Source organism: Empidonax traillii, unplaced genomic scaffold (genome assembly GCF_003031625.1).
Source record: "Empidonax traillii isolate 1590-97213 ecotype Southwest subspecies unplaced genomic scaffold, ASM303162v1 scaffold240:size1935192, whole genome shotgun sequence".
NCBI classification, from domain to species: Eukaryota; Metazoa; Chordata; class Aves; order Passeriformes; family Tyrannidae; genus Empidonax; species Empidonax traillii.
The window spans coordinates 1606328-1624245 of NW_020955433.1; the positions used below are offsets into that span (position 1 = coordinate 1606328).

The following is a 17918-nucleotide window of genomic DNA, read 5'->3' on the forward strand; positions in this document are numbered from 1 at the left end:
GACGTAGATGGATTGCCTTACAGGGCTAGCGAGCTCCATCTGCCCGGGGAGTGTCCTAACCGGGAATCGAACCCAGATCTCAGCGTTGACAACGCTGTGGTTTAGCCACTGCACCACCAGGGACACTCATGGTCAATATAACAGGACTGTAAATGCCACATGTACAGTGTATGAGGGTTTGGTGAGTCACACACTGTGGAAATCAGAAAGGATTGAAAATACACTCTACTTCTGGGTGGGGGGATGCTGGATCTCCTGTGACAGCTTGTAGTCAGATGACCAGAAAAACTTTCCTAAAGCATCTGGAGATCTGGCTATTCCCTGCATGCTGACAGACCCTGAGGCAGCTCCTGAGGTGACAGTGTGGCTCACAGACTGGGTGACACCACAGTAACACACAAGTTACGAGAACCTGCATGGCAGGTGCTCTATGAGAAACATCCCACCCGACAAAGGGCGTAACAGCAACAACCAGTGCTGACCTACGGGGGGATACCTTCTCTGAACGTGGGGTCCTTGTGGCAGAAGCAGAGTTGAAAAGCCTGTTACTAAAGCAGAGCCTGATAAACTGTGAAGTGCAGGCTCCCAAAAGCATCAGAAATGGATCACAGCACGGAGTCTGCTTTCTCCCCAAATCCTCTTATGATCGAAGCTATGTTCATGAACATTACCCAAAGAGAAGGTAATGCAGAAGATCAATGTGCAGGCACGGCTGGATACAGCAAAGGGACTCTGGAAGAACAGCTGGGAATCAATGCACTGTGGCTGGAAGATTGAGGAAAGGGGATTGGAAAGGGCGCTGAGGAAAGGTACAGAGCTATTGTAATGCTACACCACAGGTGTGCACAGCAGCTTCCTTGTCCATGTCCCAGGCTGAATCCTGTCTTGGTGTAACAGTCCAGGGAAGGATGAACAGTGGTTGCTGCTACCACCACCCATATAAATTTATCCAGACTACAGATTGCTCTCCCCTTACCTGAGAACACTCAGGGATGGAAGGAGGTGATGTCCTGAATCACTTGAGCAGTGATAGTCTCTGCTGATTTCACAGGAAGTGGAGACCTTACCTGTGGGCAGCAGGGAGCACAGGGCACCCCGCACACCCTCTGGAGACAGCACATAACGATGGCTCTAACCTTGGCCACCAGCACAAACCCGGCTTGTTTCTGGATTTGGGGCAGTGCTGAAATGAATGATGCAGAGGCACCTGAACATATGCCAAAGTAAATGGTATTCTGAGTTTTCACTCCCACCACAGGGCAAAATATTCTGAGTGTCCCAGCTTTCCCTGGGGTGGGGTGCAGGACCACGTGCCCAGCAGACACTGGCTACTGCAACTGTGCCGTGCCAAGGCAAGGAACCCAGTGATTGCCTGTGAAGTTTCTACAGCACACAGTGACTCCCCACTTGCTTTACAGCCATTGGACCCAGTACCAAAGAAACTCAGCCATAATCACCCACCATCTCTTTCTTCGGAAGCTTTGGTGCATCACAGTCAACACATCAGTTTCTGCTTCCAGGGCAGTGAGAGAAGAATTAAATGCCTGAACTTAAAGAGGAAAACGTGTATTTCTTGTTCTGGAACACACCCATCTTGCAGCATTATGCACACACATCTGAGCTCTCGTGGCTGGCAGGGTGGCAGGAGGACGCTCATTGTACCAAAGCAATTTGGTCATGCTTCTTGCCTGAGCTGGCACACTGCTGAGACTGCACTGCTGCCAGCACCACTCTAGCAAGTTAAAAATTAGCTTGGATAACCTCTGTGCTCCCACTGAAAAGCAGACGTGTCCCCTGTTGGCTGTCCATTTGTGCTGCCTGTGGATGTCTCCGCTCCGCTGACCATGGATGTAGCTGTGCACTTGAGGAATCTTCCAGGTTCAAAGTTGAACAGCTCCTTAGAATCATTTCTTGCCAAAGCTGAAGGGGTCACCGTGAGCCTGACCTCCTGCTGGCTCACAACACCCGTCACTGCCGCCCGGCATTCCCCTGGTAAGTCTGTCGTGACTTTCACCAGGCAGTGAGAAGATGCCCTGTTGTGGGTCAGAAAGGCATTTCCATCAGGGGAACAGGACTTTTTCCAGGGCAGTGGTATGATGTCTGCACACTGCCTGATATAACAGCAAGCTGAGGATCACGCTCACAGCACCGTTTGGCAGGTGGGACGCTGTCTGAGGACAAGTGCAATGTTGCTCCTACCAACGACCAAGGAAGTGTGGCCCTGTCTTTGGCTCGCTCTTGCAGCCCAGGCGAGCAGGAGGTTGTCTGAACTACAATGAGATTTTGCCTGTGGTCCCACTTATTTCTTTACAAGCAGGTGCACATGTCAAAAACTTGCTCATCTCCTTTTAGACTGCAAAAAATAAGGCTGCGAACTTCCCTGGAAGTGAGGGATGTTCCTACTCTGAATCTGAAGTATACTAGGGAGTCAGATTTGTGGAAGAAGTCATCCTGTGGGCCACCACACTGACTTGGTGCTAAGGAATCTCTGATGGGAGCTGTGGAACTGGCCACCTGCAGTTAGAAACAGATCACAGAGTGCGAGATTGAAGGGAGAAACTGAGTCACTCACTCCTGTTGCTCTCTCATGTAGTGAACTACAGGAACAGGGAATTTAGGACCCGCTCTCCTGACTCAGGCTGTGCAGCAGGGAAGGGAGAGGCTGTCACCAATCACCTCTGCTTGTGTACCCAGAATTCCAGGTTCTTCTCCTGAGGAAGTCTGGTTTTGTTTGCTTCCTTGAAGAAATGGAGGCAAATCAATCCAGGGAATGTCTGGATTAAAAACTCCTAAGGCGTGGAAGCTGCTGCTGGCTTTTGAAGTTTAGGAGTATTTTATCTTACTTATTTAAGCTTTTTTCTGGCCATCATGAGTACCTGGGGTACTCAGTAGCAGGAAGATTCCTTCCTCGTCAGTAATTTAAGCAGGGGAAGGATTCAAGGGGAACACCAAGTGCTGCTGTACAGAAGGACTTTGCTACTGCCTTTTAACACCCTGCTATTCCTGTGCAAGCCTGTTCCTTGGGTTGAGACCAGCTGCTCTGTGACTAATGCTTGGTTATCAGCTATAGCACACCTGCAGCCTGGCTGGAAAGCAGACTTCATAGGCCAGCTTTAGTTCAGGCTATTTCCTTGACCACCAGTTTGGGACTTGATTTCCCAGCACAAACAGAACTACGACTGCTGATAAGTACAGTCAGTTATGGAGCACAAATGCAAGTGAACTAGGATCCACATGGATGATTTCTTCTAGAAGCAAGTTTCCTACATATTGCAAATGTTTGGGTGATACCAAATCTGTCTGCATCTTTAGAGGAAACAGCTCAGCTGTGACAGCCCCACAGTTAACTTGACACTCAAGAGCCAGTCTAATGCTGAACTTGGTCCAACGATGTGAGCCAAGTATCTAACAGCTGGAAGCACATTTTAGATAAGGTTTTTGTTATTTATCACTTCTAAAACTTACAGGGCTTGTCAGCATGTGCAGAAAAAGTTTGTAATGAATATTATTTTTCCTGTTTAAGATTGATCTAGACAACACTATTATTTTATCCAAAACAACTATTCAGATTTAGTTTTGTTGAGTGTAGAGGTTTTATTTAGTATGTTACGAATTATGTTCTCAGAACAGCCTTCCTGTCTTACTGTGATGAAAGCCGTGCAGTCCAGGCATCAGAGGACACAGGGAAACAGAAAGAAATGTATGCCTGCTAAGAAACACAGCCACACTGCCACAAGGGTGGGAACTTAAAGATGGTAAGAACTTGGCTCTAAGTAACTAAACGTGAAACCTCAGCACCTCTAAATCCTGCACTGGGTAAAAGCCATGAAGACTGGGTTTGATTGGGCTTTCTCTTTATCGCACATTTCCTTATTACAGTGAGAAAATCCTCACTCTGATGTAAAATATTTGAAAACCCATATATGGCCACGTACAAACCCACACACCTATTTTTGAATAATCTGCCTCCCATTCTCCAGTTTTATTCTGATTACTCTTCAACAGAGTTTATTTTTAAAGCCTTAGAAGTACTAGCAATGCAAAGATTATGTACATATAAAAGTGTTGTCTGTCCTTTCTGTATCCAGGCTGAGCCAGTCGAGGGAGGGGATTGTCCCGCTCTGCTCTGCACTGGGGCAGCCTCACCTTGAATATTGTGTGCAGCTTTGGGCACCACAATATAAGAAAGAGATTAAGCTCTTAAGGAGTGTCCACAGGAGGGCAAGTAAGATGGTGAAGGGCCTTGAGGGGAAGCCGTATGAGGAGTGGCTGAGGTCACTTGGTCTGTTCAGCCTGGAGGAGACTGAGGGGAGACCTCACTGCAGTCACAACTTTCCAGTGAGGGGAAGAGGAGGGGCAGGCACTGATCTCTTCTCTCTGGTGACCAGTGACAGGACCCGAGGGAATGGCCTGAAGTTGTGTCAGGGAAGGTTTAGGCTGGATATTAGGAAAAGGTTCTTCCCCCAGAGGGTGGGTAGAGACCGGAACAGCCTCCCCAGGGAAGTGGTCACAGCACCAAGCCTGACAGAGTTCAAGAAGTGTTTGGATGATACTCTCGGGTACACGGTGTGACTCTTGGGATGGTCCTGTGCAGGGCTAAGAGTTGGACTTGATCCTTGTGGGTCCTTTCCAACTCAGCATATTCTGTGATTCTGTGAGTGTGCTGTGTCCCCTGGCCTCAGTGTCCCCTGGCCTCAGGGGACACTGCTCTGACAGAAAGGTGTCCATCACTGAGGCAATTCGGAACAGCACCAAGGCTGCTCTCAGGTGCAAGTGAATAGTGGGGGCAGGCAGAGAAACTCTGTACATAACCCTGTCTGAGATAAGATCTGAAAAGAAACCTGTGGACCACCACTAGACCTTTCCTGTGGTTTTTGTAAGCTGCATTTTGGCTTGGCCAATTATGCCCAGCATAATTCGCTTCATGAATGTACCGATTCCATTGATAATCAACACATGGTAACTCAAATGTCCACTTAAACATAGGAGAAAGAGACTCTACATAACTCCATTTAGGTTGGATATTAGAAAGAAGTTCTTTACAGAGAGAGTGATCAGGCATTGGAATGGCCTGCCCAGAGAGGTGGCGGATTCACCATCCCTGGAGGTTTTTAAGATGAGGCTGGATGTGACACTGAGTGCCATGATCTGGTAATCACAGTGGGGTTGGATCAAGGATTGGACTTGATGATCTCGGAGGTCTCTTCCAACCCAGTTAATTCTATGATTCTAGGATTCTACAATTTGCAGAAAGACAACTGCAAACCCTGCTCTGAGCATGACACTGAACCTCCTGAAACCCCTCGTAACCTGAATTATTCTATGATGATTCCCTGAGTAACTTGACACTTGAACTGATTTAATAACCAAACAAAAAAGAAAAAAGGGAAAAAAATCCAAAAATTATCCACTTCACAAAAATCAAAGCTTTTGGAAACAAATCTGAATACTGGCAAGATTTGTAAAGTCCAGATTTCGAATCACTGTTAAGGGCACACAATTAGGTATCAGAACTCATTTCTAAAAGCAAGTTTCTTTTTCAGGTTTCCTAAAAACTTTGAACTAAAACATTTTAAAATTAGTTTAAATTGAAGTGCTGTAACTTTCATGAGAGGGAAGTATTTGACCAGAGCACTAAGAAGAAACTGCACTATGGTCAGTAAATCCATCTTGTGAAATGATTTCAGTTTTAGCAATCAAGCTCCTGAGAGATGCATAATTAAACGCTTTTCAAATCTCCTGGTCTCCCTCTGTCAAAAGCATTTCAAATTCCTCAAGTGGAAGCATCACAGACTGCTTTAGAAGGAGAGCTGCACACACCACTGTATGCACAGTCTCATTTTCTCTTAGACAGAAAAAATAACACTCATTGTTACACTTGGTAAGAGAGACTCAGTCATTGTTCAAGAGCACACAACCCATTTCAGGAGGCCAAGTAATCCTTAACCACTGTCACCAGCATCCAGCTCTTCTGTAATGAATCCAGGGATTTCAGAACAATTAGCAGAAGAGAGATGGGGAACTGAGGCACTGGGAAACAAAGCAAACTCTTCACTGTGACTCTGCAGACCAACCCCCTTCAGAAGATAAAGCACTGTAACTTTACCTAAAAAACTCGTCTCTTAAGCTATGTAACTGTCTGCATTACAGCTTCTCTGCTCCGTACAGTATTTCTATGAATGTCCAAGTCTAGGCACAGATATAGCAATTAGTTTTCTGTGAAAGAAAAAAAAAAAAAAAGTTAAAAAAAGACCGCCAGGTGACACCTAGAAGCGTTTATTTTATGCAACAAACTTAAATATGATCATGTGTACATAAAAGTGTACACTGTATCTATGCTGAACAATGCCAGGAAACATAATATTGATGCAACAATCTTCTAAAATAAACATTAAAAAATGAGCCTGGACAGGAAGACAAAATGCAAAACAGACTTACTTCCAATCAGCACAATGCTTAAAATTGAGAGCAATCCTAAACATTTCCAACTTTCCTTACAAAGCTGCCAAAGTCCAACTATTTTTAAAAATTGATTTTTTTTTTCTTTACATCAATAATAAAAATCTGGTGACAAACATTATAAAATCAAATGCTGGACTGTCTTTACTCCTTTAAAATTTAGAATATTCCAACAGAACCGCAGGAGTAAAAACACTTAAAAGTGATATATGTTTTTATAAAACAAACATCAATATGTACAATTATTGCAAATTATATTAAACTAAAGTGGAGGGGGAAATTAAAAAATGAAATGTCTACTTGCGAATTAATAATAATTTTAAGTGATTACTTTCCCACTCTGATAAAAATCAGAAAGCAACATTTATAAAATTGCCACCACATGACTTTTCATAGCAGGGAACTGAAATCTGTACATCTTATTTTTGCAGAAAAGTAGGCAGGCAGAAAGAATTATACATAAAACAGTCTCCAAAAGTAAAGCAAAAAAAATTTTTTTGTGATTTTTTTTTTCCTCTAGTCTTGTTTAAAATCCATTCAGTAGACTTCTACCTTTTCTGTGAAACATGGGAATACCTGGCTCTAGGATCATGAATTTTCAATGTCAGTGTAAGGACTTTCTCTGACTTTCTTTAAAAAAAAATGCAGCATGAAAATTATAGGTGTAAATACACTTTTAAACTCCAGAATGCAGGAACTGGAACCAAGTGTTAAGCAATTTGCTTAATTATTGACTTTTCATAAAAAAAGTCTCTGGGGAAATAAGTACAGATGCTTTTAGCCTCTTTCTCAAGAGTTTCTGCTTTACATTTCCATTGAGAAGGATTAATTTCATGTGAAAGGGAAGCATAGTTTTCCTTCTGGTTTCAGAGCTGAAAGCTGTGTGTTTTGAAGTAATTTCAGTTCCTGTACAGGAAATTTCTGAATCCTAGTTTTGCAGAAGCTTGGAGCATGCCTTTATTTGGCCTTCATTTCCTCCCTTTTCGAGCAAGTTTTCTTTTTACCTATATGGGGGGAGAAAGGGAAATGGAAGTTAACCGTAAGGACACTGAAATTACAACTGGTTCAGAATCAAATCCTACCAAATACTGTTTACATTTTAGCTTTTACCCTCTTTATACTGTGATTCTTCCAACTCTGTCTTATATCTTCTCCACAATTACATAATTAATTAATTGAATCCAGCTGAATTTCCTTACTGTACAGCACAACTTCCTGAAAGACTTGGAAATAGAGAAGTGGAATTGTGCACTTCATAATTCCATAACTGAGTAATGTTTTTTCTGCATAAACAGAAATACAGTTATCCACTGCTTTCACTGGAATCAAGAAAAAGAACAGTAACTTGTTCTAATTAACTATAATTACCCAGGTTTATAAAAATAGCCCATCTTATTTCATAACAAGCACTACTTCAAAAAGTATTTACAGTAACTTATACATGTCTACTTAAATGCAAAAAAACCTATCAGACAGCTATTTTTACATGCATTTTTTCTAGATGACACACAAATTTCTTTGATTCCTTACTGTATAAGCTACAATAAAAAAACCAGAGAATTGTCCTATATAAGATGCCTGCTACACCTTAAGGAAGCCTCCCTCTGCTATCTCTGTATCCTCAGTATCTTCCTGGCTGCTCCCACAGGCCTTAAAAAGATCCATTGCATTTTGGGAGTATTCTGGACTTGAGTCTATCTCCAACAGTGAATCTCCATCACTTCCAAGCACCTGGCTTCTGAAAAACGTTAACAATGTTTTGGTATTTTGTCCAAGAAACACTGAGACATTACATATTTTAAAGATGATATCTGATACAGGTGGCTTATTAAAGGCTATGGATAGTGCAATTTGTTCTGAAGACTTAAAAGGAATTTGATGTATAAAACAAGCATTGCAAAGCAGTACACAAACATTACACTCTTGACAGACTGAACATTTTACTACTGTATGAACCTTGCTTTGAGAAGGAAAGGTAATTATTTTTGATCAAGGTTCTCTGCAAGATCTTCAACTTTCAAAATCTCCAAAAGAAACTACTCCAATTATACTTTCTTCCCTTAGATTAATTTGTGATTTTTTACAGCACACTGGTTTGCTGACCTTATTGCTCTACCACTTTGGACAAATTTGCATTCAAGTTATTAATGTATCAGATCCAGCAAAACAAACTTCTCAGTGTTTATGCACATATTTAATTTGCTAGGCTTCGCGAATGAAGATTTGAGAAGGATTTGCTTATACTGGAAATCAAATTAACACTTTTAAACACTAGAATATAGAAAAATAAATTATCATCCAAGAGCTGTTTTGTAGTTTATACAGTTCCAAATTTTGATTTACTTAAAATAGATATTAAAGTCTTGTTAATATTAAACAAGTGCAGACCCAAAAGACCGCAAAATGATTACAAATAGAATTACAATTTTTTTTTCTGTTCATTAAAGACGGTCATTTATCAAGCCTTTGCTATCAAACCTGACACATGGTGGACCACGGTGTCCGTTGTGGTTTAGTTGTGCCCTCAGCTATTTTAGATTTGTTATAATTGCAAATTCAGGGTCTTGAGACAGGAAAGGACCACCCCACCCATGCACTTTATTATATATTTGTTTTTACCTCTGTAGATCAATTTGTCTCTGTGCTGCCGCTGGCTTTTTTGCTGTGTCTTGCTGTTTTGGTGCTTTGGCATTACCTGCCTCTAAACTCCCTGGACTTTCTTGACTGGCTGCTGCTCTCTTCCTTCCCCTGACAGGTGGTTTGTTGGTTTCCTCGTTTTTTGCAGTGGTACCCTGAGGTTCCGGTTTGGTTGGTCGCCCTCTTCTGGTTTTTGCTGCGAGTGATGGGCCTGTTTCATCTACGCTTTTTTCTTCTGGTTTTTGATGAATATTCTCGGTTCCAGATGCTGTTGCTGTTCTTTTTTTCCCACGTTCAGTGCTGTTTCCTTGTGTAGCCTGATCAGAATTAATCTCCTAGAAAATAAAAGTCACGAGTGTGAAGAAAAAGAGATTCCCAAAGCAAACTTAAATTCTGACCTCCTTCCAACAGAAATATGAGGGTTTTTTAAACCTCCTAAGTGTTTTCAAACTTTCCTACATGTTCTTATAAAACACATCACATGGTGTTAGACCTATTAAGAAGTTTTTTACTAGATGGATTTTTGGACATTCTTCTTGCAAAAAGATTTTCTGAATTGTCTGTAATATCTGCATCCAAAGAACCACCTTTTAGTTGCTTGAGAGAGAGGTTACAGTAAGACTAATAATTTCAGCTCCTCCCATGACGGTTCTTCTGGACAAGCTCCTTTTACTGCCTCTTTGTCAAATGACAGGAGAGAACTGAGAAACAAAAACAATGGTTCCGATACAGCAAATTATATTTACTTCAATTTGAGCAAATTTTGAGAGCAACATTCAGTAATGGTGCACATTACCAAAGTCCTAGGTGCCAGTAAAAACAACTCAAGGCTTGCAGGGAATAAAGGAAGACCAAATCATAAATGAAACTTGCTGTCTTTGTTTAAATTCTTTGTCATGCCTGAATAGGTATGGCCTACAAGTGATTTCTTCTCAATACAGTAAATAAGGCAATGGACATGATTAAATATCTCGAAGCCGTGTCTGTACACGTGAAACAGTAAGGGTGGTGGCAATGTACACCTCTACACAGAGCAGTATTCACATGGAAACAAAGAGGAAGGAACTGGATGCTAAGCCTTCATTTGAACATTGACTTCCAAAACAGTTAGGAGAAGGGGAAGAGAAAAGGGTACTAAAGAAGTCTGGCTGGTATGACTTAGCAATTTCAAACAAACCAATTAACGTCACTCACTATTCTAAGCGCTGTGTCTGAACCAAGGACTTTTTTTGTTGAACCTTTTACCAGTAAGTGTTCAAATGAGCCAGGCAGTCTCTGTAATCTTTATTACTGTTCTATCAGCTTCACAGCAAACATTTACAACTGCTATTCATAAGAATTTCACTCTTTGAAATTTCAACTTCAAGAACCTAGAAAGCATTTTTGCAAATTTACTTTATATACGCTTTGTCTAAGTTTCCTATGTGGTGGTATAAATCCATACCACCTGCTTATTACTCTGATTTTTTCTAATCAAAAAAGAGACTGAGCAGATATTTAACTTCTTAAAATGTGTACAGCATAATCCATATATGTATCCCTACGTTATTACAAAAATCTATTCTGAATCACTGAATCACCCAGGTTGTGATCTTCAGAAAGTGATCTTTAGAAATCATCTTGTCAAATTTTCTGTTGAAAGCAGGGTCTCAGAGGTTATCCAGGGCCCTTGACAAGCAAAGCTGTGAGCAGTGACATTTCACTCCTTTTTTTTCTGGGCAGCCTATACCAGTATCACCATGCAATTTTTTTTTTTTTTTTTTTTTTTTTTTTTTTTTTTTTTGTAATTGCATCCAGATAAAATTTTCTCTGAAGCAACTTCTGGCTGTAGCCATTTGTTCTGCCAGCATTCGAGAAGAATACTTCCATCTTTTCCATAAACACCTTTAAATACTGAAAGGCTGATTGATCCTCTCCAAGACTTCTCTTCTCTAGGCTGAACAAACCCAACACTTTCAACCTTTCAACATGACATCATCTCCAAGCCTTTATCACCTTGGTGGCCCCCTGTAGAGTTCTCTCTAGTTTTTCAATATCTGTGTCACACTGGGGAGGATGCAGTATTCCAGAAACAACATTCCAGGTATGCCCGGTAATGCCAAGTAGGGTGGAATAATGGCATCCCTCACTCTGCTGGCTGTGCTCCTGCTGACACAGCCCAGACCCAGCTTGCCCCCACTGCTGCCAAGGCACTCTGCCGACCCACACTAGTCCATGGGAGATGATCCCCCAGGTCCTTCCCAGCCAATCTACTCTCCAGCCAGGCAGATCCAGCGTGCTGAACAGCTGCTTGAGCCTAATCTACCCCAGGTGCAGGACTCAACTGTGTTAAACTTCATCCTACTGAATGTTTTAGAAGTTAAAAATTCATGATTTACACATGTTGTTCTCTCTCTAATGGAAGGGGGGAGAAGCATAAAAATATTTTTAAAAGTTTAAATAACATTTTAGTTGTGACACACTCCAAAAGTCAGATGTTTATTTCATGCCATAGGACCACTTGACATTTTCCTGGGAGTATCTGCAGTTAAAGGTACTACAGGTGTGAACCTTCACTCTGAACCCCAGTCTTACTCTTACTTATACTGGAAAACGCAGAATAAAGGTGGGAATATTTTGGAATTTTAGAAAAGAAGAATTAAAGCCCATTCACACGAGCTCTAGGAGCTACTCTGGATAAAATAAACAGCAGTTTTAAAATGAAGGGGTCTTCTTTTAGGCTAGGAAACTCATAGAAGTATATGAAATGAAACTGGGCATTACCAGTTCCCCAGAGACCACATGCAGTGATGTGTACTGAATAAATCCCCAATGCCAAGCTTACTACTGACATACAGTCCATAAAACCCCCAGACATACCTTGTTTTTCACAGGTTCTGTCTTTGCTGGTGTGACTGAAATAATCCTCACAGGATTTTCATCATTTTCACTGACCCCGGTTTCTGATGTATCTGAACTTTGTTCCCTGGGAGCATAATTGAATACAAAATAAAACCAAAATATACAGAAAAGAAGAAAAATGTTTGGAATTCTTTTTTAAAAAAAAGGGGGAGGGGAATCAATTCAAACCAGCTAAATTAGTTTAAAAAGAATTAAATTTTCCAGAGACCACACTTATAGTTTCTTTCCCAGAACTGGAAAAGGTCTGAAAGGAATTGGCTAGTCATTGAGCCAAATCCCTTATTACAGACACACCACCATATAATGCTTTTTGCAAACTTAAGACCAGAGGTCTGAAAGAGGCTGTGTTCTTTTTCCAGAGAGAAAAAGTCGATACTAGAAAAGGTAGTGAAGAATAAAACACCAACAATGCTAAAACTTCAAGTTAATTTACACAAATATATGATAGTTTTAAAACTAAAATAGTTTAAAAAAAAAAAAAAGACTATTACAATATATATCACACACACTTACAGAACAAATTCGGAATGGAGTTACACTTCCCTTTGGCCTAATGAATTGTAGCACCTAGAGCTGACTTTCCCTGCCTTCTTTAACCCTTTATCTTAGCCAGGCAGCCAATTGCAAAACAAATAAAACAACCTTAAAATCTGAAAGTGTAAATTGTTTCTCCAGATTTACAAAAAATTTTAAAAGTCTGGATCCACATAAAAATAATGCTTACTAAAAGATACACTGAATATTCGAACCATATGTTGTTGCATCTTTCCATGAGATCCTGGTCTGTTTTGCCAAGCTCTTTTTAATCAGTCCTAAATAGGTAAAAATATTTAATTTACAAAGTTTTTCTTGTTACCAATCTGGATTAATCATAATTTCTATATAAAAAATATGCAAGTTGCAAAATCCTTTTAGTACTAATTATGGCTGGTCTCTTCAATTAATACATTTTCTGATGTAAAAATTAGTATTAACCACCAAAATTTCAGGCAGTATAGTGTCTTCTCTGTGGTATTATATGCAATTACAGGCAAGACATAGCTAAACACAGCACTGAATTTTTGTCTTCAAGAAAAAACACCCAAAACAAAACAAAAAAAACCCCAACCCCATAAACTGAACCAAAAAGTTAATACGGAGACTTTACCTACTGAGAACTAATACATTTTTTAAAACCAAATCATTTCCTGTCCTAAAACTTGCAAGAAGTAAAAAGGTGATGGAAGAAATATCAAACTCTGTTACCTTGACCTGTTTCCTGCAGAAGCGCTCAGCTCAGAGTTCACACTGCTTCCAGTCTCTGATCCTGTAGTTCTAATATATGGTCTTCTTCCAGTTGCAGATAATGGTTTGTTTACTGTACCTAATACACCAGTTGGTTTTGGCTGGAAGAAAATGTTTAGATCTTTAAAAATGACAATATTTCATTCTTAAAATATTTTGAGTATTTTAAAATACTTTTTTCTGGATTAAAAGTCTTGATCACAATGCCATCAATTTAAAGCTACAGACCTCATCTCTACTTAAAACCCACCATCTATCCTACTTTTATTTCTTGTAATTTAGCAGCACTTCATCAATTCTCTTGCTCTCACGCTTTGAAGGGATAGCAGCTGGAGAAGTTTCAACAGCTGAAATGTTAGGTAATATCAGAGTTGAGAGCCTCTGGGTAAGGACGAAGGGAAAAGCAAATAAAGAGGATCTTGTGGGAGTCTACTTTCAACCACCCAGTCAGGACACCACCACCCATGAGTAATCTACAAGGAATTACAGGATCTTTCTGGATCAACTGCCCTTGGCCTTACGGCCAACTTTGGCCCTGTATAGGGCAAGAGCAGAATTTGGGCTTCTGTAAGGTTTTGTGGGAATTTGCCTTTGAAGGTACTGGGATCCCTGAATGCTGGCCACTTTTTAAGAATCATCTCTTAAAAGTGCAGAAGAAGTCAATTCCAAAATCTAAAGAGTCAAGGCCAGTGAGGCAGAAGGCCAGCCTGGCTGAGCAGGGATCTTCTTATGTAAGTTAGGCAGAAGAGGAAAGTGTACAGCCTTTGGAAGCAAGGACAGACACCATGGGAGCACTACAGAGATGCTGTTCACCACTGCAGGGAGAAAATTCACACGGCTAAAGCTTGATTAGAGTTCAAGCTGGCCAGCGCTGTGAAAGATACAAAAGGGGCTTTTTAGAATATGTTAATAGCAAAAGGAGGATCAGAGAGAACACTGGGCCAATTACTGGATGCGGCTGGTCACCTCACAAGCAGGAGGTGACAAAGCAGAAACATTTAACGCCATCCTTGCCTCTGTCTTCAACACTGATGATGGGCCCTGGGACCCCCAGAGCCTCGTGTTAAAAGAGGGGAATGATAAATGTCTGAGGGGAATGATAAACTACCCCAGTTTCCTCAGCTGCTCTTTGTAAGACTTGTGCTCTCCTCAGCTGCTCCTTGCTCTAGACCCTTCACTCGTTTTCATGTTCTTCTCTGGACATGTAGTAAGCTGAGCTACTCAGTAAATTGAGCAAATAAAATATTGTATTATAAGAGTAATATGTTTAAGTAAATGCTGTGCAGAATTAGCACTAGAAAGGTGCAGCTACTGAACTTGCACCCAGTAACAGGTCACTTCTACAGAGATTGTTGCTTTTTTTTGTAGCCAAATGTTTTCCAGTGTCTGTAATCTCTTCCTCCTGCCTCCTCCATCATAACTTCCACACATGGGAATGACTTTTTCTTGTGGGAATGTCTTATTTTATTTACTTGTGTCTCTAAAGAAATGTAAAATTACATGAAGAATGTGACATGCCAGTTATGAAAACTTCCTTGACTCCTCTCCAGAGAGAAAATGAAAAACTTACGGCTGCCTACTCAGCCTCATCACATCAGTCAATTCACCAGGTGCAGCAAGATCTAAAACAGCACCACTGTATCAGAGAACCCCAAATAGATAGTATTTACTTCTACAGCAGCTTTCTGCATATAACTATATAAATACAATATTTAAATATACCACCAATATGTAAATATAACAGTTAGGTTAGAACTCAATCTGGCCACTGCCATGAAAGATAATAAAAATTGTTTTTACAAGTACATTAACAACAAAAGGAGTGCCAAGGAAAACCTTCATGTTTTATTGGAGATACAAGAGAACACCATCACCAAGGATGAGGAGAGGCTGAGGTACTTAATGTCTTCTTTGTCTCAGTCTTTAATAGAAAGATCAGATATACTCAAGGCTACCCAGCCCCTGAGCTAGTAAACAGGGACAAGCAGAACAGACCTCCTGCAATCCAGGAGGAAGAAGTCAGTGATTGGTGTGCTACTTAAATGCTCACAAGGCCATGGGGCTGGATGGGATTCACCTGAGGGAGCAGACAGAATTGCTTGCCAAGCCACTGTCCATCATTTATCATCAGTCCTGCTAAAAGGGGAGGTCCCAGATGACTAGAGGTTAGCCAGTGTGACACCAATCTACAAGAAGGGTCGGAAGGAGGATCTGGGAGAACTGCAGGCCTGTCAGCCTGACCTTGGTGGCCAGGAAGGTTATGGGACAGATTATCCTGATCATGATCACATGGCATGTACAGGACAACCAGGGTATCAGGCCCAGCCGGTGTGGGTTTAGGAAAGGCAGGTCCTGCTTGACTGATCTGATCTCCTTTTATGATCAGGTGACCCATCTAGTGGATGAGGGAAATGTTGTCTGTCTGGACTACAGTAAAGCCTTGGGTATTGTCTCCCAAAGCACTCTCCTGAAGAACCTGGCAGCCATGGCCTGGACAGGTGCATTCTTCACTGGGTTAAAAACCGGCTGGATGGCCAGGAACAGAGAGTGGTGGTGAATGGTGTGACATCCAGCAGAGCCTGGTCACTAGTGGGGTTCCCTAGGGCACTCTTTGGGGCCAGTCCTATTTAATATCTCTACTGATGATCTGGACAAAGGGATCAAATATCCCCTCAGTCAGTTTACAGATGACACCAAGTTGTGTGGGAGTGTTGACCTGCTGGAGGGTAGAAAGGCTCTGCAGAGGGATCTGCAGAGGTTGGATCAATGGACTGAGGCCAGTGGCATGCAGTTCAACAAGGCCAAGTGCTGGGACAGGCAGGAGGAAGAGTGGCTGGAAAGCGGCCCAGTGGGAAAGGACCTGGGAGTGCTGGTTGACAGCAGCTGAACATGAGCCAGCAGTGTGCCCAGGTAGCCAAGAAGGCCAATGGCATCCTGGCCTGTATCAGAAAAAGCGTGGCCAGTAGGACCAGGGAAGTGATTGTCCCTCTGTACTTGGCACTGGTGAGGCTGCACCTCGAGTGCTGTGTCCAGTTGCGGGCCCCTCACTTCAAGAAGGACACTGAGGTGCTGGAGTGAGTCCAGAGAAGGGCAACAGAGCTGGTGAAGGGTCTGGAGCACAAGTCCTATGAGGAGCAGCTAAGGGAGCTCCAGTTGTCTAGCCTGGAGAAAAAGAGGCTCAGAGGAGACCAGAGGTTGTAGCTAAGTGGGGGTCAGTCTCTTCTCCCAGGCAACAAGTGACAGGACAAAAGGAAACAGCCTCAAGCTGCACTGGGGAGGTTCAGTCTGGACACCAGGAAGAATTTTTTTTGTCAAACATGGGAATGGACTGCCCAGGCATGTGGTGGAGTCACGATCACTGGAAGTATCCAGGAAATACTTAGTGCTATGGTTTAGTTGATATGGGTAGTGTTTGGTCAAAGGTTGGACTCAATGATCTTAGAGGTCTTTTTCAACCTTAATGCTTCTATGATATTTCCTACTGTTGTATTGAACCTAATTCTACATTATGTTTTGGAAAGCCTCTCCCAGAGGTGCTTTGCAAATGTAGGATGTTAGAATCACTAACAGCTATATTAAAAATATCACGATTGAAAATTTAAGACCGTCATAACTTCAGGCCACACTTATGTCAATAATGGAAAAGAACTGTACTCAAGAAGCTAACAGTGCACAGCTAACAATCTTGCTGCTGTGTACTCACCAGGTAGTATGCTTAAGACATTAATTATGTCATCAAACAAAAGAATCAAAAATTACCGTACACAAACTCTTAATATAATTTTTAAAGTATTGCAGTCCAGAACATTTCAGAAATCACAACTAATATTCAAAGACTCACAACTTGACAAAATACAGTACCTTTCCTGTCAAAAGAAGAACCCTTGTCTCTTCTGAAATGTAATTCCTGTCATTGCAGAAATCCTGTATAAAAGTAAAAATCAGTTTGTATTTGATGTTTCAGTCTTGCTGTTGGTTTTTTTAAATACACCCAAGACTTATCAAATTAGATGTTATTGTCAAGTGTTAAAGATATTTCACACCATGCAACCTGCTGACAAATGAATCAACCTACTAAAGACAGGTCAAACTAGTACTTTGGAGGAGATCTGTAGTGAGTATTACTGAATGACAGTATGTCATACCTGAAGTTACGATTAACAATTTTCCTTCTAAAGTGAACATGAACTGTTTGAGATGATGCAAAACTGCCCTATCTGTTCATTTGCATGTTTCTAATGGGAAGTCCAAACAGAGGAAAAGAGGTACCGTTTTCTCTAAACAACTTGAAAGTTGTTACCCTTCTCACCCTGAGTACCATTTACACAGAGCAAACCCCTGAATCTTAATGAAGGCAGCGAGCAGAGGCACCAGCTCACTGTTAATTGGCACCTGCCTTTCACAATTAAACAGGCAACCAGATTTAGGTACTGAAAAATGTCAGCAAGTATATTCTCTTGGACAACCAAAACATGAGGTCTGATCGAGAGAATTACTTGGGTTCCACTTCTACTTTTCAGAGTGTGCGTCCTGGAGAGCAGTAGTGCCATTGCTGACAGCAGAGTTGCACTTGCCAAGACTATTACCAGGCAATAAGAGGACTGACTTATACAGCAAGCAAAACAGCCAAACTGACA

General features: G+C 41.5%; 1 protein-coding gene across 8 annotated transcripts in view; it reads right to left on the reverse strand.

Annotated features, from left to right (window-relative positions):
• Positions 1 to 2409: 2409 nt before the first annotated feature.
• The window catches only part of PDS5A (PDS5 cohesin associated factor A), an 81775-nt gene continuing 66266 nt past the window's right edge, over positions 2410 to 17918 (reverse strand). For 4 of the 8 annotated variants that reach the window (XM_027888530.1, XM_027888528.1, XM_027888531.1 and 1 more), the window contains 6 exons: positions 17143 to 17205; positions 13243 to 13382; positions 11956 to 12061; positions 9079 to 9431; positions 8047 to 8197; positions 6260 to 7463 (listed from right to left, as the gene is read on the reverse strand). In XM_027888530.1, the coding sequence (XP_027744331.1) occupies positions 7428 to 7463; positions 8047 to 8197; positions 9079 to 9431; positions 11956 to 12061; positions 13243 to 13382; positions 17143 to 17205 (849 nt within the window). In that variant the 3' untranslated portion in view covers positions 6260 to 7427. Of the gene's footprint in view, positions 2515 to 5845; positions 6217 to 6259; positions 7464 to 8046; positions 8198 to 9078; positions 9432 to 11955; positions 12062 to 13242; positions 13383 to 17142; positions 17206 to 17918 lie in introns of those variants that run through there. The other 4 variants (XR_003571726.1, XM_027888529.1, XM_027888532.1 and 1 more) reach the window with 4 other exon arrangements.